The sequence below is a fragment of the Myotis davidii genome, unplaced genomic scaffold, assembly GCF_000327345.1.
Source record: "Myotis davidii unplaced genomic scaffold, ASM32734v1 scaffold370, whole genome shotgun sequence".
NCBI lineage: Eukaryota > Metazoa > Chordata > Mammalia > Chiroptera > Vespertilionidae > Myotis > Myotis davidii.
In genome coordinates, this window is record NW_006288615.1 from 8,642,369 (window position 1) to 8,665,138 (window position 22,770).

Below are 22,770 nucleotides of genomic sequence, written 5' to 3' on the forward strand. Positions count from 1 at the left end.
TAGGACATCCAGAACAGGCCCTGACCATGTTTAGTGTTGATAAGAGTTCACACCTTTGTAAGCACAGTGGACTGTGGGAAGTCATGGAACTGAGGGAGAAATAGATTGGAAAAGATAATCTGGCAGCAAGTACAGGTGACATGGATGAAAACCGATTAATACAAGAATAATCAGAAAAGCTGTGGGGCAAATAATCCGATGGCAGAAGTAGAAATAGAGCAAAATAGAAATAATCATGTGGGTTGGAATGGCAGGAGAGAAGGACAGGGTGAGAGTAAAGGAATTGGAGCTGGAAGAAGAGTTGAGCCTTTAGCCCGGCTGGTGTGGCTCAGCAGTTGAGTGTTGACCCAGGAATCAAGAAGTTGCTGGTTCGATTCCCTGTCATGGCACATGCCCGGGTTGCAGGCTTGATCCCTTGTAAGGGGTGTGCAGGAGGCAGCCAGTTGATGATAGTCCTCTCTCATTGATGTTTCTATTTCTCTATCCCTCTCCCTTCTCTCTAAAAATCAATACATATTTTTAAAGAAAGAGTTGAGCCTTTAGAGTTAACCTTAAATTTTTAAAATCAAGAATGTATAAAATATGCATGTGTCTGGTGACATTTCCAAATTGCAAAAATGAAGAGAAACTTTTATAAGCATCCAAATAGTAACAATAATAATACTGAAAAGAAAGGCTGTTCACTGGTACTACAGCCTCATCTTCCTGCCACCAAACACCAGAAAATGTTCAGAATTCTGAAAGACCTGGGTTCAGGAGGTCGGGAAGGCAAATATATTGTTTAGTTGTTGTCATTGATCAAAAGACAAAAAACAGGACATAAAAAGCTTTAAAAACGTTAGGAGAGCTCTAGCAAATTACAAATGGGTTGCTTGGACAAAGGAAAACCCATTTATTAACAGGACACTTGTGATGTAACGGACCACAGGCAGGCTCTCGAGTCCCAGGGTTCAGCTGTGACAGGTCCTGCCCCATCCTGAGCCAATTCATGTGTCTGGTGTTCTGGTAATAGAAATCAAGTCAACAAGAGAATGTCCTCATCACAAAGTATAGTCTCGAATGCAGGGAAGCAAAACTTACGTCAACAAAGACCATGACAGGTCAAATAAGTAAAAACTAAGTTACACAAAACCAGCATAACACAGAGTATAACAGATGTGTGCCAAAGACTAGGTTCTGGTAGCAGACTGTACCTCTTTTAAACGTTTGTATAAACTAATGCAGAGTAAATAGGAAAAAAGACAAAACTCTACTACCTTGAAGTTTAAACCTCTGTCTTAGCTTTTGGGTCAAAGGAAGTCAAGTTAACAGACTACATAGCAGAATTTGACTTTTACTGAATTCTGCACCTTCATACTGGTGATGAGAGAGTAAAAAGTGAAAAGGAAGTTGGAAAAGTACAAAATTGTCAGAAGAAACCCCCAGAGAGTGGTATGATGACACCAAATACAGAGATTGATGATTTTAAGGGAGAAATGATAGAACTAATAACTTCCTGAACTGCCCTTTCAAAAACATGCAGATCACCAGACAACTACTGCAAGGGGGAGGGGAAGAAATCAGGAGATCTCTGCTTAGAAATTAGAAGGTAAGATACATTGGTTCTGATGTGTGGGTTTTCACCTACCCACCAAGCAATTTGATACCAACTGGGTGTCCTACAATTCATCCCAGTTCTGACACCATCTACCTGGAGATGGTGTCAGACTCCATGAGTTAAGGCCTCAGTCCTACAAGATTGCATCCTGTCCGCCCTCCTCCCCCACTTCAGATGCCAATATCAAGTCCAGGTGTCACCTGTGCTTCTGACCAATGCTATAGATTGGAGGTTCCCACCACCTTCTCGGGTTGGATTATTTGTTGCAGCATCTCACAAAACTCAAGAAGTTACAGATCACGAGTTTATTCTAAAGGATCTGAATCAAGAATAGCAAGATGGAGAAGCTTCCCTGTCCTCTCCCGGTGCCACTCCCAGCATCTCTACTGGTCCACCAATCCAGAACCTCTCTGAACCCCCTCCTGGGATTTATGGAGGCTGCATTACACAGATGAGATGGAAGAAGTCTCCCCATTGCTGATGGAGCTCCCTTGGCTCCTCTGGAAAGTTCAGCCTTTAATCTGGGTTGGTTCCTGTGGCAGCCCCCACCCTTGGAACTTCACAAGTCTTGTTAACATAACAAAACACCTATTTGTTCTCCTCACTTAGGAAATTCCTAAAGTCAGAGCTCTTTTCCTGCAGTAAAATGTAGACCTAGTATATATTTCTTATAAATCACAGTACAAAATACCACGTGCGGATATGCACGTACAATGCAATTGAAACTTCGTGACCCATGTGCAGAAGTCGGTGTTTTGTGCAAGAGCCACACCCAAGGGGCCAAAGAGCCGCATGTGGCTCGCGATCTGTGGTTTGCCGACCACTGCCCTAGTTCATGTTGAAAATTGCCCAGTGCACTTAGAAGTTGCCTAAACATTTAAAAGGAGAGCAGTTCCTTGGTGTTCTTGCTGGGGGTGAGGTCACAGGTGTTTGGGGACTTGGTCAGTGCTTGATTGGCCAGGCTGGTGGCTACATGGTGCCTGTTTAAGGGTGGCTCTCAAAGGTGCACACACGTGTTCCTGCACTATTTTCTGCGCATGCGTTATTTCACAATAAAAATGTTTAATTGAACACATAGAAAATGTTTGGTTCTTTTCTCTCTGTGTACAGCAGGGTTGGTCTTACGCTTTATTTCTCAAGTTAGAGTTGTGTTTCATATACCATTTATGTACCTGTTTCTTTTGAGTGAAGTTGTACCTACTTAGCCCATAAGAGCACATCTCCATTTTTCAGGAAGGTTATGCAGGAGCAGCCTTCCATGTGCCGAGGCCACTGCGTTTCCTGCAGACTCTGAAGGGCACTGTAATGGACTCCCTGCGGGAGCCGAGGTCACCAACAGGCCATCCCTGTGGCGACCCCTGGTGCTTCTCATCCCCCTGCGCCTGGGGCTCACGGACATCAATGAGGCCTACGTGGAGACACTGAAGGTGGGTCTGTCCTCTCACTGGCCAGTGGGAGAATTGAAATACTGTTTTGCATTAAAACCCTTCCGTGTCACCATCTTGGCCCCATCCTCCAGCCCTCTGACCACCCTGTGGACTCCTGGCTTCTACCTGGGCAGTCCCGGCTGCCCTTCCCACTGGCCCCTGCGCTCTTCCCTAGCCTTGCTCCTCCTGCTGACTTGGTGGTTCCAGTGGCCTCCTGTCTCCACCCAGGCTTGGTATGCAGGCCTCCTCTCCGTGCCTGTGTGCCCTTTTTGACACGTGCTGACTCTTGCCTACCCTCCTCCCACGGCCCGCACATCCACCTTCCTCAAGCCCATCCCCAGCACAGAGCCCCTGAGCCCACAGCACGTGTTTCTTCAACTGTTTCCTAAGCTCTTGGGGGTTCATTCTCCTCCTTGGGCCTCTTGTTCAGGGGTGCAGGCCTCCTGCTTGCACCTGCTCAGCAGTCCACCTTTCCTCCCTCCTGCAGGGCTGTTTCATGATGCCTCAGTCCCTGGGAGTGATTGGAGGGAAGCCCAACAGTGCCCACTACTTCATCGGCTATGTGGGTGAGTGGGGAGTCCCGTGTGATGCCCCAGTTGGCCGGAAGATGAGGGGGAGTGATCTTCAGGGCAGCCCTGTGGAACAATGCTGGCCCCCCACACCTAGAGGTGGCTTCACCCAGGGCCACCAGTAGAAAAGCAGCATGTCCCCACCCCATCTAGCTGCTGTCTTTCCCAACCTGGCTTGTCCAGGTGACGGTTGTGGTGTGGCAGGTCTGAAATAGGACCCCCGTTGATACCCCCTCCGCTGACTTTCATGTCATCTTGCCCAGGTGAGGAGCTCATCTACTTGGACCCCCACACGACACAGCCAGCTGTGGAGTTTACTGACAGCTTCTTGATACCAGATGAAAGTTTCCACTGCCAGCACCCCCCGAGCAGGATGAGCATCGGGGAGCTAGACCCGTCCATTGCTGTGGTATGTTCCCCACTCTATCCTGTTGTCCCCTGTGAATGTGGGAGCTTATGGGCACTTGGGTCCTGCATGGCCTTTGCTGCTGAGCTACTTAGGAGATGCAGGTTGAGGCCAAGTCTCAAACCCACCAACCTAGCCCCTGTTCAGGGGCACAGGGGAAGAGACCTGTGTGCTCTGCCATGTAATTATACCTGCTTCATTCTAAGGCCTTAAAAAACACCATGATCTGGGACAGCCAGGGCAGAGGGCAAAGGGTCGAGCCAAGAATGGAGACCATGGAGAGGGGCAGAGGCTAGAGAAGTGAGGATGGTGGGAGGTGCCCCAAGGTCCCTGCAGTGGCACTGGGAATGGAAATCTGGCCTCTTAGGTCACTCTGTGGTCAAGTTCCACATGGTGCCCACTTATGCTGCTTTCTGCTTACCACTGTTTTTCCTTTCAGGGTTTTTTCTGTAAGACTGAGGATGACTTTAATGACTGGTGCCAGCAAGTAAAAAAGGTTGGTAGTGCATGGTGGGTGTGGCTCAGTGGTTAAGCGTCATCCTGTGAACTAGGAGGTCACAGTTTAATTCCTGGTCAGGATACATGCCTGGGTCTCGGACTCAGTCCCCAGTGGGGGCGTGCAGGAGGCAGCTGATCAATGATTTTCTCTCATCATTGATATTTCTCTCCCTCTCCCTTCCTCTCTGAAATAAATAAACCTGTGTGTGTACATACATTTTTATTTTTTTTTAATATATTTTATTGATTTTTTACAGAGAGGAAGAGAGAGGGATAGAGAGTTAGAAACATCGATGAGAAAGAAACATCGATCAGTTGCCTCCTGCACACCTCCTACTGGGGATGTGCCTGCAACCCAGGTACATGCCCTTGACTGGAATCGAACCTGGGACCTTTCAGTCCGCAGGCCGACGCTCTATCCACTGAGCCAAGCCGGTTTCGGCTAGGGCATACATTTTTAAAGGGGATTGGTAGCAACTCTGCTATCTGAGTGGATGGGTCTCTGGCTCGGCACCTGCTTCCCCACTTGTTCCTCCACACGGGCACCACTGTGAAACGTCCTGTGGTCCTTGTATGGTTGCTGCTTCTGGCATCGTCTCATTGTGATTAGAGGATGTGGGGACTTGACATTGTTCAGGAACTTTAGAATGGAGTTTATAGTTCTCAGCCTTGTGCTGACAGGGTGGTGGGAGATACGGTTTTTGTCTCCAGGCCTGTTTCCATAGGATGGGTAGGCAAGCACCTTGTTGGATTCCCATCTCAACCCAAGGTTGTTAAGAGCCTCAGTCTGCTCTTGTCAGTGTTTCCCTGATCACAGTAGTGATTGGGGAGCTGCGGGGAGATACTGTGCCCCTGTAGGCTGCCTCTAATGCTGTGTCTTGCTAACAGCTGTCACTGCTTGGAGGTGCCCTGCCCATGTTTGAGCTGGTGGAGCAGCAGCCTTCCCACCTGGCCTGCCCTGATGTCCTGAACCTGTCCTTAGGTGAGTCCGAGACCGCAGGGCCACATCTCAGGTGGAAGTGGGTGCTGCCTATTTTGTTGCTCAGATGTGTTCTGTGTGATGCTTCTGTCTTCCCCTCCTAGCTTTTCCCCAGATCCCATTACTTTTGACCTTCAAGATTTGTGTGGGCCCTGGCCAGGCAGTTCAGTTGGTTAGAGCATCATTGTTCATGCTTGCGAGTTTGATCCTCCCCAGTCAGGGCACATATAAGAATCAACCAATGAATGCATAAATAAGTGGAACAACAAATCAATCAATCTATCTTTTAAAAAAATCAATAAAAAGATTTGTATGAACAGTACGGGGGGTGGGTAATGGCAGAGGGTGGGGTGGGAACCGGGTAGAGGGGAGCTATGGGGGGAAAAAAGAGGAACAACTGAAATAATTTGAACAATAAAGATTTAATTTAAAAAAAATTGTATGAACCCCAGATGCAGTCACTTGGTGATTTATATGTGCAACAAGGGATCAGGGACACTGCTGAGTATCCCCTTCCTCTCGCCCTGAGTGTAGCAAGCAGCAGTCTGACCCTCATCTTTACCCCAAGTGCAGTCATCTGGCCCTGTGCAAATGGATCTGGGAGTGTTCCTCACAGGTTCTGGGTTCTGTACGATCCAAAATATGCTGGCCTTTTTGTAATGTCATGAGCTCTCCATGCAATCCACTGTGTGAGTCAGTCCTGCTCTGGCAGGCTTTGCATCCCACTACTCCATAATTCTGTGCCCAGGGGCCTTCTCCCTCGAACAGACCCTCAACTCCCTCCAAGTATACTGAGCATATGGCACACAGAAAACGGAGACTTGGCATTGAGGCTGTGAGCACATCCAGTTCACACCTCCATCTGTACCCGGGAAGACCAATGTGAGGACCATGATGAGCCTGTGGAACTGTGTATTGAAAGTCACTGAGGACAAAGATGATGGAGCCCACTGTCCCATTTCCGTGAAGATCATTGAGGATGATGACGGAGCCAGCTGTCCCATTTCCGTGAAGATCACTGAGGAGGAGGATGGAGCCTGCTGCCTGACAGAAACCACATTGGGGTCAGGGTGCTGGCATTGAGACTCAGGACAGGTGCCCCGTCTGTCCCAGATGGTACAGGGTTGGCACTCCTCTTGGGACTGGTGGCCCTCGCCCTCAGCCCCGTCATGTGCCCCTCGGCTCTGGTGAGCGATGTGTCTGCTCCTCCTCTTGGTAAGTTTCTGGCATCTCTTTCCTGCTTCCATCCCTGCCAGTGAGGCCCCTGGCCAACTCAGACCTGAAGGCTGCACCTCTGCTGGCAAGAGTCCTGATGCCCTCTTGCCGCCTACCACCCTGAGCAAGCACCCTTGCTTGCTGGCCACCGGGCCAGGGCTAGCTCCAGCACAAGCAAGCCAGCAGGTGTGGTTGATGCACACCTAGCTGCTTGTCTCATCCCCACATTCAGAGTAACCCATGCAGGTGTCTGATGGGGTTTTGTCTTATTTCTTCTAGATTCTTCTGATGTAGAGCGACTGGAAAGATTCTTTGACTCAGAAGATGAGGACTTCGAAATCTTGTCCCTTTGAAAATCCTAAAGTCGGGGGATATCTCGACTGGCTCTTGCTGGGGGTGCCTTTGAGAGCCCAGCTTGGCCTCAGGGCGCTTGGTGCCACCGCATTTCATCCATCCTGCCCACCTGCCCACCGCCCATGTCCTGGCCGCCTCTGCCCTCGATGGGGGACTGCATTATGCTCAAGGCCTCACTGCAGGAGTGGGACTGCTCAGCCCAGACACTTCGGGCTGATGGAGAGAACCAGGAATCGCAGGGAGCAGCAGCGGCGGGGCTTGAATGTTCACGTCACCTTTGTCCTGCTTCCTTCAGGCTCTCAGTTCTAGGTTTTCTTTGGAATTAAAGTCCTGTTTGAAGTTACTCTACACAGACATGCATTTCTGTTGGGCCTGTTCTGAGTCCAAGAAGACTGGAGACCAAATGAGAAGTGGCCCTGGGACTAAGCCTGCAAGCCCTCCACCTGCAGCCCTCCCATGGCTCTACCAGGCTGACTAGTGGGAGACAGGAAGGAGTCACCACCTGACATCTCTTGGCTTTGGAGAGAGAAATAGCAGAGAGGTGGGGCATGGTGCAAACCAGAGACCACCATGCGTGTGACTTGCCAGGAAAGAGCTACAGGTAGAGCCCAAGTGGACTCACTTTCCTCACCTTTTGGTTCCAGCATTTTGAGACGCCCACGTGCTACTGCTTACTTGTTGCACTGGCTTTCCCTGGGTGGGCCGTGGGTGGTGGGTGAGTGGGGAGCTGCCTTGGTCTGAGATCCTTGGGCCCATGCGGGACATGGGGGCACGGCAAGCCTGGCAGGCAGAGGCTAAGGGCACCACAGAACTGCCCTCCTGGTACCGAAGCTTCAGATGGTTTGGGGCCAAAGGGTGAAACCCTGCTCATGGTGCAAGATAGGCACCCCATCGCTCATCACGTCACTTGGAGACATTTCCAGGTCCTTCTCAGCACTGACTGACAGCACCTGCAGCCCTGAACCCTGGTTGGGCCCAGAGAGCATGGCTTCCATGCAGGCTTCGAGTCCTGAAGAGTAGCCTCCGTGAGACCTTCGGACAGGCACCTGGGGAGCTCAGGGAGGTGGCGCCTTCTTCCCGGGGGTCTTCCTTGCAGAGCCCCTCCCTCCCTCGGCATCTGCAGTTGGGACCGCGCGCGGGGGCCCACCTGATGGCAGAGAGCACCCAGCCCCTGAGTGTCGCCGACATAAGTTAATTTGCTCTCGTCTCTCCCTCCTCCAGGGAAGGAGGAAGGCTGGGCGGTCTCCATTCCTTCTGCTGCATCTTGGAAATGTGCCACCCTGCCTGCTGGGCCAGGGAGTCTTACTGCAGCCCGTGTGGTGCAGACGGTGGAAGTGGGTGACAGCCTGGCCAAAGGGGAGCTTTGTCTTAGTGATTTGAAAGGATTACTGAAGAGAGTGTTGTCCATTCTTAGTAGTTTGCAGTTCTTCATCGCAAATAACAGTTTCAGTAGAAAACAAAGTCTATTGTCTCTGTCTTGACCTTTCCTCGTTAGAGTTGTAGTGATGGAATAAGAATGAACATTTTCTAAGCTCATGTCCATGGATCTCAGTGAGGATTTGTGGACTTATGGCAAGCTCATCTCCCCCACAGGCAGACGGACCTCACCTGACAAGGCTCTGCTAGCTGCGACATGCTTCCTGTAGTCCTAAAGCAAAGAGGACGAGGAAACTTGGTTTAGGAAAACACACAATAACCCATTCTTAGCTATAAAGAATCAGGGCTTGTTCACTCAACTTCTCTTTAAACCTGCTGAGAAAAAGTTCGTTGTCCCTCTGGTGAGCCGAGACTACTGACCGAAGGCAGTGCCTCAGCCAATTCCTTTACTGTGCCTGAGATGTCCTAGCCGGACAGTGCAGGGGGTGGCTAGCCTACTTGGCTCCCTGCTTCCTGCCACCTGTCCTCCGTTTAGGTGCAAGGGGACCAATGCCAGAAAAGAAAGCAGGAAACATTGTGCTGGTCCCCAGGTGAGGTGGCCCAGGAACCCGAGTCATGGCCTCTGTTAGCATCTGCTGTAACAAATCTTGCCCAGTGGCTTCAAACAACATTCAGGTCCTGAGGGCAGTGGTCAAACAAGATGTCAGCAGGGCACGCTCCTCCTGTGGCACCTGGGACGTTTCCTCGCCTTGTCCAGCTTCTGGAAGCTGCCCTCCTGCCCTCCACCCTCAGTGAAGATGCCTTTGCACCCTCCCTCTGGCTCGGCCTCTCCTGCTTCTCTCTGTTGGAGGCCCTTCCTGGACAGTCTAGGATGGCCGGCTGTTTCAAGGTCCCTCTGCCTTTAGGGACCTTGAGACAGAGGTGCTCTTCACAGGTTGTAGGGTTGAGAATGCAGGTGTCTTTGGAGGCCTTTTTTCTGTCAATGCCTCAAAGGCTTCTTTAGGGTGCTGGGAGGCAAACAGTCCCTCAGCTAAACCTGCTGCCACAACCCTGGCCAGGCTGTTTGACGAGTGCTGTATTTATTGAGGAAAGTTTAAGTGGCCTTGTTGATTTGAAAGTCAGCCCATTTCTACCTTCGCCCAGCTCCACTGCCTACCACCTGTGGGGCTCTGTTCAGCTCCGGCCTCTGAGCCTGCTCATCTCTCACCCCACAGCTCCGAGAGGATGGTCTCTACTAAAACCTCCACCTCATCCCAGCATCCTGACCCTCGGCAGAGAAAGTTCCTAGTCCAGTTTCCAGCCCTTCCCAGCTCCAGCTGAGGGGTCCACACTCAGCCCTCATCCCAGCCTGTGCTGGGTGCTTAGGGCACAGCCTGGACCCACCCATCTCCCTCTGGTCAACTCACCCATGCCCACTGCCAATACCAACCCTCCCTGACAGCCACGACCTCTCCGTGAGTGCCAGCCTGATCCTGATGTGTCCACAAAGGCAGGGGAGCTACTGGTTCAGGTCTCAAGAAATCAACCCAGTTTCCTTTTCATTCTAGATGGGACCTGGTTATGTAAAAAGTCAACCAGGCAGGTGAGTGATAGGCGTGTCCCAGTAGGGGACCCAGGGAGTGTCTTAATGAAAACGATTGACGGTGTGACTGCTGGAATTCTGACCTCACAGGTGTATAGTGTGGTCTGGTGGATGTGCTGACGCCCACAGACAACCTCCCATCAGCAGGGCTACAGTGAGCAACTCGAACCCCATGAGTAGATATAAGAACCACGCCCCCAGGACTGAGTGCGCGGACACCAGCCGTCCTCATCTGTCATGCCTTGTGTCCTCAAGGTGATATGGAGGGACCAGGACAGAGGGCCTGGCAGCCTGGGTAGCTTGGGGGAGCTGGGGTCTGGCTGCCACTGCTATGCAGGACCTCCCAGCCAAATGTAGGTTCTGCCTCAGTCTGGTCTGAACTGTCAGTTGACCACTTACAACTCAGGGGTTAAGCAAATACCACATCTTTTTTTTCTGCCTAGAATCCAGTGTCCTGGCTTCAGAAGGGCACTGAGCCCCAAAGTGCTGTCTGAACAGAGGGGATACCTGTGCAGCACCTGGTGGATTCTCCTAGGAAGGGTGGACTAGGCAGGGTCCACGCTTATCTGGGGTCCACAGATAAGGCTGCCCTTCATGCCCACATGGACAGGGGCAGGATGTAACCAGGCTGCCTGGCCCCTCCATATCACCTTGAGGACACAAGGCACAACAGATGAGGACGGCTGGTGTCTGCACACTCGGTCCTGGGGGTGTGGTTCTGGTATCTGCTCACACGGGGTTCGAGTTGCTCACTGTAGCCCTGCTGATGGGAGCAGGTCACCTTTGGGCATCAGCACATCTACCAGACCATGCTGTATACGTTAGAGCAGTTCAAGATAGAATGGAATGAAATCATATTCCTGGCATTTAGGACCACAGCAGAAAGAACAAAGGCACCAGCTGGCCCTAGCTGGTTTTGCTCAGTGAATAGAGAATAGGCCTATAGACTGAAAGGTCTCAGGTTTGAGTCCAGTCAAGGGCACATGCCCAGTTGTAGGTCCAATCCCCAGTAGGGGGCATGTAGGAGGCAGCCATTCAATGATTCCCTCTCCCTTCTTCTCTGAATCAATAAAAATATATATATTTTTAAAAAGGTACCAACTATGTTTAGATGAAATGGGACATCATACCTCAAGACACAGCCAGCCAGACCCAGTGAGGCCAGACCAATGGGGGTGGTCCAGAGAAGCCTACTGGGCCAGCGTAGGGCCCTCCCACCCAGAAGGACTCTAAGGAGAGGAGGCCTTCAACCACGTACTTTCAAAGTAACTTTTATTCATGCCTCTAAGAAATTCAGATTTTAAACTGATTGCCACATCAATTATCTTGAACCTGCTTGGATATGGTTATCATTAAATTTCAATAAAAGGCGCAATGATTTATCAACATCCTCAGGGTGAAAGAGGGCAGAGGAAGGCTGAGTGACATACCACGAAGTCCCTGTGCCCAGGCCTCTCGAGAGGCTCATCGTAGCTCTGCTTGTTGTTGACTTGTGCACAGCCCCCACGTTGTGCAATGTGAACACTCGGCACATCAAGCCTTTCATAAGGCTCTGGCCTCGCAGGACCCAGGGAAGGGGACAGTCCCTCCACATTTATGTCCACAGCTTCCCCAGCGGCCTCTGCGCTGCGGCCTGGATGATATCCTCAGAGAGCGTGCGGATCTCCTTGTGGACATCTTCAATGCTTTTGGAAGCATCAACCACCTATTCCCATGGGATGTCAGGAGAAAAAGGATGGTTAATACTCTTCACCTTTGTCGGTAAACATGTGGATTTCAGACAGGGCTGGGTCTGGGAAGGGCACAGTACAGACCCCTTGGAGTACTTCACACCTTTCTGACCCTCAGCCCCAGCTGGGCCGGGAGGGCTTTGCTTGTATCCTTGGGATGAAGCTAACCCACATACCTGCTGCATCCCAGATGCAGAATAAACACCCCACCCTCCTGATCGTCTTCCCCCTCCCCGTGACTCCCCCAGGTAACCACACATCAGCTCTCCTCAGGTCTGGCTGAGGAGGCAGAGAGGGCAATGCCTGTGCTAGGCTATATTCCCACACATCCTCGGCCACAAAATTCACTCGTTAAATACTGTGTTCTCATGGAAAGCATGAGGACCTCTGGTACCAAGGGAGCCAGCCCACGAGAAAACAACTCCACCAGGATATGGAAGACTGGGGTGGGGATTCAAGTCCTCCTCCTACCATCGATCTAGGTCTAGGCCAGTGATGGCGAACGCATTTTTTTGGTTGATTTTTCTTTGTTAAATGGCATTTAAATATATAAAATAAATATCAAAAATATGTTTGTTTTACTATGGTTGCAAATATCAAAAAATTTCTATATGTGATACAGCACCAGAGTTAAGTTAGGGTTTTTCAAAATGCTGACATGCCGAGCTCAAAAGGTTCGCCATCACCGGTCTAGGCCAAGAACAGCCAATTCTGGAAAAGCTCCTGGGGGGTGTAGACGAACTCAGAAAAATGCAATAATGAGGTCTGACTAGGCAGAAATGAGAATGACTCCTGAGACCCCACACAAGTACACCCAGAAGGTCACCTCGCCAGCCACTGCTCCAGCAGCACAGCTCTTACACAGACCTTCCCAGACAGCAACACTGGATGGTGTGAGGGGCGTTAGCCACCAATTAATTTTCAAATGGTCCTCGGGAAGTTTTTGTACTAGCAACTTTTCTGGAAGTATCTTATTGCTTAAAAACTTTGAAAAAGAATGCTAAAAAAAGACAAAAAACTTTCAGAGAAACAAAAGCTGAGAATTCTATGCTAGGAGACCTGCCCTACAAGAAAAGGCAGTTCTTAAGGCTGCGGGAAACAAAACATGATTGGAAACGTGGAAGGAGAGATGAGCACCAGTGTGGGCCAGTAGGAAATAAAGTTTTCTGATTCATATTCCTAGCACTCTACATTCTTGGCTTGATCCTTACAGATGTTGAAATGTGTTATGTGAATCATTTAAATCATGTGAAACTGACTCCAGGGTTCAGTGTGAGACATTCCACCAGTACATGTGAAAGCCATGTGAGGCTCTATGTTGCTACTCCCTCATGGGGAGGAAGGGCTCGTGGTCACCCTAGACAGGCCATGTGGCTCCGCACTGACCTGAGCACACATGAAAGAGAAGAGAAACGAGCCCACCCCAGCAGCAGGCTCAGCTCCTAGGACGGAGGTGGGGAAGCACACGCCAGATGACAGGGTCAACAGCTTAACCTTTCAGAGTCACACGGATGCAGCGTGTGACCGGCAGTGGACCTGGTCAACAAAGGATAAAAGTGTCTCTCTCAAGCCTGGGGTGGCACCTGCAGCACTGCCTGACCCCTAGAGCCCAGGCACTCAGATGTGCCCGAGAGAAGGCAGTGGTGGGATCTGCTTTGGCACTGCTGGCAGGACAGTAGCTCATCTGCAGGGAGGGAGGAGTAAGGCTGATGCCTGGGATTGAGACCAGGGCACCGGATGATGGGCGCTGAGTTGAAGGAGAGCCCCAGCACAGGGAGATGGCTGAGTGGGCCATGGGGGTGGTAGCGGGGCTCAAGCACCCCAGACCAGGCCAGCAGAGTCAGGAGCCGTCTCCTGCCCAGGAGCTAGTGAGGAGATAGGCATGCCCCCCACAAGTAGTGCAGGAACACCCAGGAGCTGGCACTGTGCAGGACAAGGGGCGTAAGGGAGGCAGTCTTTGACCCAGCAGCTGAAAGGGGGTGGACTGAGGGCTGGCCCCCAAAATGGACGAGTTCAGACTTCTGATGCAAGGACCTAAGCACAGACTGGAAGATAAAGTATTACTCTTCCAATAAGCATGGAAGGTGATGTGAGGAGTAACTCAGGGATTTTATGTTCTGGATGACAAGGTCACATGGCTAATGCTCAGCAGAGGACAGGAACCTGCTGAGCAGTCAGCTCTGGAAAGGACCCACCAGGGAGGATTGCTGCTGTGGGGCTAGTGCCTGTCAAACTGTCCTCCAACCCACCTACAAGACACCCAATTTCCACACTTTGAGAAGCTGGCACCGGGACCTGAGGGTGCCCACGCTCCTGGGTGCAGCTCTGGCACTAGGGTGACTCACCTTCCAGTTTAGGGTCCTGTCCTCCATGAGCTGGTGGTAGCACTGCAGTACCCGCTCCTGGAAGGCCCCATCCTCATAGCGTTCTTGGCCGAACCCGCCCCGCTCCACAACCTCTGCCAACCTCAGCTGAAGAAACACGACCAGGTCTGGTTTGGGAAGGCCCACGTCTGGCTGCTTGCACCAATGCAGAGAGAAGTTCTGCAGCAAAGAAACTGATGATCAGAGAAAGAAGCTGAATGGGGTCTAATGTGTTGTTTTAAAATCCATACAAAAGGAGGGGAAACGAGCTACCATTTCTTGAGACAGCAAGAAGTGAGGATCCCAGTAGTGACTTGATTTTTTAGATCGTGAATGTTTTACTATTTCCCATGGCACCTCCTTCTGGTTTAATTTTGTAAGCACATTCAAGAGTGGATAGAGCTCTGGCCTGTGTGGTCCACTTGGTTGGGCGTGGTCCCTTGCACAGAAATATTGCTGGTTCAATTCCCAGTCAGGGCACATGCCTAGGTTGTTGGCTCAATACCAGGTAGGGGGTGTCTAGGAGGCAGCCAATCAATGTTCTACTCTCACATCAATGTTTCTCTTTCTCTCCCCTCTCCCTTTCTCTGAAAATCAATAAAATATCCTCTGGTGAATATTTTTTTAAAAAGTATTTGGGGGATGCATACTGAAACATTTATGAAACAAATGATGTGTCTGGCGGTCACAGTACTGGGTGATTTATCATTTTCTCTGCTGGTACATATTTGAAACTTTCTAAATAAAAAGCAGAAATAAGGGGCAGTACAGTCACTGCCATTCTACCTGGGACAGGAAGTCAGGAAAATATAAACAAAGCACCAGATGCTCTCACCATCTGGTCTGGACACAAGGCTGGGATGGGAAGCCCTGCTGACAGACCACCTCTGGAAATGTGTGATGTGAAAACAAGCTGCATCTACACCAGTGTTTGCCTTTCCCTTAGATAAGGCCAGATTCCAGCGGATGGACATAAGGACCACACAACTTGCTGTGTGATGTCATGGCCCTGCTCTAGACAGTCACACTAGCGGCATCCCACCGGGCTGGGCAGCACTCACCTCCTTGGCATTGGTAAAGGCAACACCAGAAAACGCATATCTGTCCACGATGAGGGTGATGCCCTGGCTCAACCTTTCCTTAATCAATGGCCTAAAAAAACAGAAAATGCTTCTGAGCCATGGACCCAACTCCACATCCCCAGAACCGTCATGTTACAATCATCCTGATGACAATTCAGTAATTCAGTAACCTGACGGATTACGGGCCAGTGACTTGTAACCTTATTCTTATTTAAAGATTTAAAAAAAAAAAAAAAAAGGAGCTCTGGATCTCCTCCTAGAAGATGCCACACAGGAGGAGGTGGACTCCCGGCAAAGCCCAATGTGAAACACAAGTCCCCCAATGAACCACAGACATCACTGACAAAGATGGCAGGGAAGCCTGTGGGCAAGAGTGGAGCAGTGCACTCGGCCAGATGATGCTGAGAACATTCTCACAGGTGACAGTAGCTTAGGAAGATGAGCAAAGACAAAGGTCTGACAAAGGTCAGCAAGAAGCATCGCTTGCACTTTGGGGAACAAAAGGATTTTTGCCACCTGTGACCTGGAGAAGCCCACAGAAGAGTAGGGACGGGAGATCACACTTGCGACAGCGAGATGCAGTTCTCATCACAGCTTCATTTGTGATTCCAAGCCATTAAAAAAACTACCTAACCTGCAAACAGGAAGTATGTCACATGCACAACTGGGAAGGTGCAACTGTATAAAGAATGAGAAAGCCCTAACCGGTTTGGCTCAGTGGATGGAGCGTCAGCTTGTGGACTGAAGGGTCCCAGGTTTGATTCCGGTCAAGGGCACATTCCGGGTTGCGGGCTTGATCCCCTAGTAGGGGGCGTGCAAGAGGCAGCCTATCAATGATTCTCTCATCACTGATGTTTCTCTCCTTTCCTCTCTGAAATCAATAAAAATATTTTTTTAAAAAAACGAGAAAGACGTCCATAAGGAGATATAAACCAGTCTCCTAATGTGTCACTACTAAAGCAAAGTACAAACAAGTACATATGGCTGACTACCTTTTCAATAAGGTGTATCACACACACAAAAAAAGGTTATCAGGACGACACATACCTATTTGCTCATTTTATAAATAAATAAATACTTAAGGAGGGGACACTATTCCCCACAGCAGAGGACAAGTGTTGGACAGATGGGAAATGGGAAGGGCAGTGACATATTTTGTATGGTTTTAACTTTTAGAACCATATAATGTTTTATGAATTAAAAAATAAAAATTAGCCGAAACAGGTTTGGCTCAGTGGATAGAGCGTCGGCCTGCGGACTGAAAGGTCCCAGGTTCGATTCCGGTTAAGGGCATGTACCTGGGTTGCGGGCACATCCCCAGGAGGAGGTGTGCAGGAGGCAGCTGGTCGATGTTTCTCTCTCACCGATGTTTCTAACTCACTATCTCTCTCCCTTCCTCTCTGTAAAAAATCAATAAAATATATTTTAAACAAAATGAAAATTAAATCAACAAAGATGGAAAAAAACCCTAAAATTGTATAGTTGAATGAACATAACCATATCCCACATGAACACACAGGGAAGGGAAAACCTGCCCCAGAGACTTGAACACAGCACTCTCTGTGCCCAGGTGCTAAGGACAGAGCTGCCCACCACCTTGACCACTACGCAGGCTCTTACAGAGGTGTGGACCACGGGCGGGCAGGTCCCCTAAAGAACCACTCAGTGATGTCTGTGGTTCAATAGGGAACTTGTTTCACTGTGAAGTTAATCAAAGATATAAACAAGAAAACTGTGGGGGAGCCTGTGAGGCTGGACTGCAACGGGTGTCAGCATGAACTGAGTTTCAGTGTAGATATGAGTAGTCATCTCCCGTATCTGCAGGAGATACATTCTAGGACCCCCAGGGGATGCCTGAAGCCACAAATAGTACCAAACCCCTATATACTCTATGTTTTTTCATATATATATATATATATATATATGATATATATAATAAAGTTGAACTTATAAATTGGGCAATTTCATAAGCAGATTTGTTCCTACTGTAGTGATACCTCACCATATGTTTTTCTTTCCTTGAGTGAAAAACTTTCACCTTTCATTTAAAGGAAGCCCTTATTTTTTCTTTTGGTATATGCAAATTGCCAGCATAACTACTCTTGAGCTTTGGGGCCATCATTAAGTAAAATAAGAGTGACTTGAACACAAACTGATGTGACTAATGAACAGGTAGCATCTACAGCAGTGGTTCTCAACCTTCCTAATGCCGCGACCCTTTAATACAAGTTCCTCATGTTGTGGTGACCCCCCAATTTCATTGTTACAAATTGAACATAATTAGAGCATAGTGATTAATCACAAAAACAATATGTATGGTCTTAGGTGACCCCTGTGAAAGGGTCGTTTGACCCCCAAAGGGATCTCGACCCACAGGTTCAGAACCGCTGATCTAGTGTGGAGATGCTGGACAAAAGAGGTGAGTCACATCCCGGGAGGGACAGAGGACATTTCAAGATTTCATCCTGTGACTCAGAATTGTGCACAATTTGAAATTTCTGAATTGTTTATTTCTGGAATTTTCCATTTAATATTTTCAGACCTTGGTTGACAGTGGGTAACTGAAACATGAAAAGTGAAACCACGGGTAAGGGAAACGAAAGTCGATAAACAGATACAGAGGCAGAGCAGACAAATGTGTAGGTCTGTCCCCAGAAGGGACACCCCACTAGCAGTGAGCACACCTAGCACCCAGATGTTGGTTTCTAAACACCATTCCCCACAAGAGAAAAACAGCTGGTTCCCAGGCTGGAGCAGAAAACATGAGAAGCCTAAACATCTTGTTATACCAAAAAGCAAGCTCTTAAAAACAAGGCCTGGGCCCTGACCAGTTTGGCTCAGTGGATAGAGCGTCAGCCTGCGGACTGGAGGGTCCGTATTCGATTCTGGTCAAGGGCATGTACCTTGGCTGCGGGCACATCCCCAATGGGGAGGTGTGCAGGAGGCAGCTGATTGATATTTCTCTCTCATCGATGTTTCTAACTTTCTCTCTTCCTTTCTCTCTGTGAAAAAAAAAATCAATAAAATATATTTAAGAAAAAAAAAAGGCCCGGGAACACAACCAATGGACCAACTTGAAAAGCCTCCCACCAGCCAAATTTGGAACAACCTGAACATCAAAAAACAGGAGTAGCTTGTGACCAGCTGACTAAAAAATCTGAGCCCACACTGATGACGAATGGATGGGGGAGACAGGATAGCCCTTCCTTACATAGAATGCCCACTAAGAAAAATAGAAAAAATGGAATTATAAAGTCGCCCTTTGAAATCACAATGACTGCCTCAGGCAGAATTATTCATGAATGCTACAGCAGAGGGTCAGAGTTTGCTAAGGAAGGGGATGTTTATATAGTTTTGTAGTATTTCCCCTTTTAAGTATTTTTTAACATTTTTATTGATTTCAGAGAGGGGGGGGGGAAAGAAACATCAATGATAAGAATCTTGCCGAAACCGGTTTGGCTCAGTGGATAGAGCGTCGGCCTGCGGACTGAAGGGTCCCAGGTTCGATTCCGGTCAAGGGCATGTACCTGGGTTGCGGGCACATCCCCAGTGGGAGATGTGCAGGAGGCAGCTGATCGATGTTTCTCTCTCATTGATGTTTCTAACTCTCTGTCTCTCTTCCTTCCTCTCTGTAAAAAAATCAATAAAATATATTTAAAAAAAAAAAAAAAGAATCTTGCACACCCTCTATTGGGGAATCAAGCTTGCAACCCCAGCATGTGCCCTGACCAGAATCAAACCGAATCGATGCTCAACCGCTGAGTCATACGGGTGGGCTTCCCTTCTAACTATTTACAACAGGAAAGACAGTCACTTAGTGGAAGGGCCTGGCCAGCAGCCTCCTAAGAGACCCAGGGAACCTGCAAATGATGGCTAAATGCCTCACCTCCCTCTTGCCCAAAGCACTAAGGACCCAAAACCAAAACTGCACACCTAAGTCTACTTGTGGGGAAACATCAGACAAATGCAGCACTTTATAAATGGTTTGTAACTTTTTAGAGAGTGAGCAGATGATAATGTGGCAAATGTTAATCATAGGTGAAGGTTGGTGAAAGGCTTATGGGAATTCTTGGTTCTAGTCTTACAACCTTTTCAGCTGACTGAAATTACTTCATAAGTTTAAAAACAGCCAGAGTAGCAAATTGCCATGGGAAGGAAGAGAAACCCCTTATTTCTAGGGATACGTTCCTGCATGGAGATATTTAAGGCCATAGAGGGCAGGCAGGTTTTGGTAAAAGGAGATAGGGAGGGATCTGGAGGGTGTTACCCCCATTGTTTTGAGGTATTTTCAGGGACCACCATCAACCCCGTTCAGATGAAGCAAAACTAAGGGTGAAAGATTAAATGGAGGAAATAATCAGTTTCCGCACAAAGTGCTTCAAGTACAAGGGAGAAATCAAAACAGCCGAGGCTTACCAAGCACTTGCTCCCACCCTGCCTGGCTGACTTCAGGTGACTGTCACACCAGACCTACAAGGGGCACTGTTGTGCCAATGATGAAGCTGTAGTTGAGGGCTGAGCAAGACACCAAGGTCACAGAGATGGTGGACAATGGTACCACTTATGAACTCAGCACCTGACCTATCACCCAAGGACTTTCAGGTGTTAGGAACACTAATCTGACAGTAGTGGCTGCAATGATCTGCAAAGGGGACTATGTGTTGTGTCAGAACAGAGGGACAACCGACAGGAGGTCTTTTCCACACCAGGGACAAGACCACTATTTAGGAAATAGTTAGCATTATTTCTCATTTTGGTTTGGGCCTACATTACTTTTCTACAAAGCCACAAAGACAAAACAAAATCAGAACAATGACATCCATAAATTGGAGATGTGAGATTATAAAAATGGTCTTGGTGTCCTTAGAGAGGTATTACAGTGGGGAAGGCCTTTCCAAGCAAGATAGCAAGCTAAGCAGAGAGGAGAGCATAGTCCCTGCTTGTAAGAGGGACAATGCAAAACCCGTGAATGTCCATCAACATCTGCTGTGAACGCCCTTCTGGAGAGCAGGCTACAGCACTAGGAAAGAGGGAGGAGAGGCCTCCTTCAGATATCAAAGGTCTGTAAGGCAGTTAGAAAGCAGCTGCAAAATTATTTGTATGGTAGGTTCCCATTCATTTATAATGAAACAACTCCAATGCTGTGTTATCTACATACGTGTAAATGGAAACAAGAGCCTCTGAAAGCACACACCATATCGCTCAGTAAACAGTTAAAAGTTAAGAGGACTCTACTAAGATGTAAAACAAAAAAGGGTTGGGAGAGAGGATGAGATACCAACATAAACTGTGAACTTCAGTTAAACAAATATATAATCAAGAAAACTGGGGGGCCCTGACCGGTTTGGCTCAGTGGATAGAGCATCAGCCTGCGGACTGAAGGGTCCCAGATTCGATTCTGGTCAAGGGCATGTATCTTGGTTTTGGGCACATCCCAAGAGGAGGTATGCAGGAGGCAGCTGACCGATGTTTCTAATTCTCTATTCCTCTCCCTTCCTCTCTGTAAAAAAATCAATAAAAATAGATTTAAAAAAAAGAAAGAAAACTGTGGGGAGCAGGAGGAAGGGACAGGAGTATGGGACAATTTAGTACTTCCTGATAACCCTTTCCGTAAACCTAAAGCTACCTAAAGGAAATTAATTAATTACAAAGAAGGTGGTGGGCAGGAGGCAGAAAAAGCATTAATCAGTGCTCTTTGGGGGCACACAGCGATTAGATCTGGTCACAGGACTGGTGAATAAAAGAACCTTGTAAAGGCACAGCCTCTGGCATCACTATCCACTCCCCTCCTGAATCTCAAGAGGGAGAAAAGCGTTGGGGGAGAGATGGAGGGCAATGGTATTACACTTGTTCCCAGCGGTTTGCAGAGAAAAGTAGGTGCACTGAGTGATCCTCCACCTCACTCTTCTTTTCCAAATAAGAACTCAGAAGTTTGCCAATTTCAGTTGATCTTTCTAAAAAAAGAGAGAAACACACAAAAATGAGGCTTTTCATCTACATTAGAATAGTTTGAACTAAACTTCTGGTCCTGACTCAAGTCTGAGTTTTATTTTACTACATCACTACACAGGTTCAGACCTTCCCCTGAAGCTGCAGGCGCTTCCCTGAGAAAATGCAGCAGTATCCAGGCACACTGGGGAGCAGTTACCTCAAAGGAAGTATTTCTAACATTTGTAGAATGGCTGGCTTAAAGATTAGGACAATATTCAAAATAGCATTTCCCCCATTTCCTTCTCCTTGTTTTGTAAGCCTTATGCTGTCTCCTGGTTATCCGAATACTGATATTTTTTTAAAAAATATGTTTTATTGATTTTTTACAGAGAGGAAGGGAGAGAGATAGAGAGTTAGAAACATCGATGAGAGAGAAACATTGATCAGCTGCCTCCTGCACTCCTCCTCCTGGGGATGTGCCCGCAACCCAGGTACATGCCCTTGACCGGAATTGAACCTGGGACCTTTCAGTCCGCAGGCCGATGCTCTATCCACTGAGCCAAACCGGTTTCAGCAGATATTTTTATAAGCACTTTCAAGATCATATTTTACTTTAAAAATTAAAAAATATGCCACAAAACCCCTGAGAGGGGAAACAGCAAAACAAAAAACAAAACAGAAACCTGGCCCTAGCTGGTTTGCTCAATGGATAGCGTAGTCAGCCAGCGGATCGAAGGTTTCCTGTTAGATTCCAGGCAAAGGCACATGCCTGGGTTGCGGCTCAATCCCCTAGTGGGGGGTATGCAGGAGGCAGCTGATCAATGATTCTCTCTCATCATTGATGTTTCTATCTCTCTCTAAAAGAAGGCTAAGAAACACTCCATTCCCTCTTCCTTCTTCTCTGAAATCAATAAAGATAAGTTTAAAATAATAATAATGATGACAGTATATTTTTAAAAAACAAACAGAAATCTGAGACATGGATTACAAAACAGCATCAGGAAGGGGGGAGGGACTGAGAGTTGGGGGAGGAGGGGTGGCAATGGAAGATATCTGTAATACTATCAACAGTAAAAAATAAAACAAGCAAAAACAAAACAGCACTAGCAAACTTTTGGGGATGACAGATAGTCGATTGTGAAGAGTTTCACGGGTGTATAATTATGTCGAAGCTCGTCGCACACTTCCCACATATGCACGTTACTGTACATCAATTACAGATTAATACAGCCGTGCAAAAATAAAAGCATGGACGCATCCAATACCGACGGACAGGACACAGCGACCACAGGACTAACAAGTGAGAAAGCCAATGATGGCCACAGACGGCAACCACGGAGCTCCAGGTAAACCATCTTTGCACAGGTCAATTAGGGTAAGGTCGGCATGAGGCTCGGTTTCTTCATTCTCAGACACCTTTGGATGAGACCACACCAAACCCGCCTCAACCACAAACGCGGTAGATTCGGGGGAGAACCGGGCGGGGCGAGCACGGCGGGCACATTCGGTCCCCGGATCTGGGTTCCCCTGGCTCCTCGCGGTGCTCCGGCCCCGGGCTCCAGCCGCCCGACCTTTCCCGCCCGCAGCTCCCCACCGCCTGCCAGGCCCGCCCGAGGGCTCCACCCACCCGGGAAGCGTAGCAGCTCGGCAGGATGGCCGG

The 22,770-nt window shown here is 48.6% G+C and overlaps 2 protein-coding genes across 4 annotated transcripts in view; one reads left to right on the plus strand and one right to left on the minus strand.

Annotated features, from left to right (window-relative positions):
* Positions 1-8,506, plus strand: part of ATG4B (autophagy related 4B, cysteine peptidase) — a 25,296-nt gene extending 16,790 nt beyond the window's left edge. For 2 of the 3 annotated variants that reach the window (XM_006760537.2, XM_015561944.1), the window contains 6 exons: positions 2,831-3,024; positions 3,512-3,590; positions 3,857-4,002; positions 4,439-4,495; positions 5,386-5,479; positions 6,971-8,506. In XM_006760537.2, the coding sequence (XP_006760600.1) occupies positions 2,831-3,024; positions 3,512-3,590; positions 3,857-4,002; positions 4,439-4,495; positions 5,386-5,479; positions 6,971-7,044 (644 nt within the window). In that variant the 3' untranslated portion in view covers positions 7,045-8,506. Of the gene's footprint in view, positions 1-2,830; positions 3,025-3,511; positions 3,591-3,856; positions 4,003-4,438; positions 4,496-5,385; positions 5,480-6,224; positions 6,950-6,970 lie in introns of those variants that run through there. The other variant, XM_006760538.2, reaches the window with a different exon arrangement.
* A 2,753-nt stretch (positions 8,507-11,259) lies between these two features.
* Positions 11,260-22,770, minus strand: part of DTYMK (deoxythymidylate kinase) — a 12,013-nt gene continuing 502 nt past the window's right edge. The window contains exons 2-6 of the mRNA XM_006760684.2: positions 22,738-22,762; positions 21,025-21,133; positions 15,159-15,249; positions 14,080-14,277; positions 11,260-11,709 (exon numbers count right to left, since the gene is read on the minus strand). Coding sequence (XP_006760747.2) covers positions 11,599-11,709; positions 14,080-14,277; positions 15,159-15,249; positions 21,025-21,133; positions 22,738-22,762 — 534 coding nt within the window. The 3' untranslated portion in view covers positions 11,260-11,598. The remainder of the gene's footprint in view (positions 11,710-14,079; positions 14,278-15,158; positions 15,250-21,024; positions 21,134-22,737; positions 22,763-22,770) is intronic.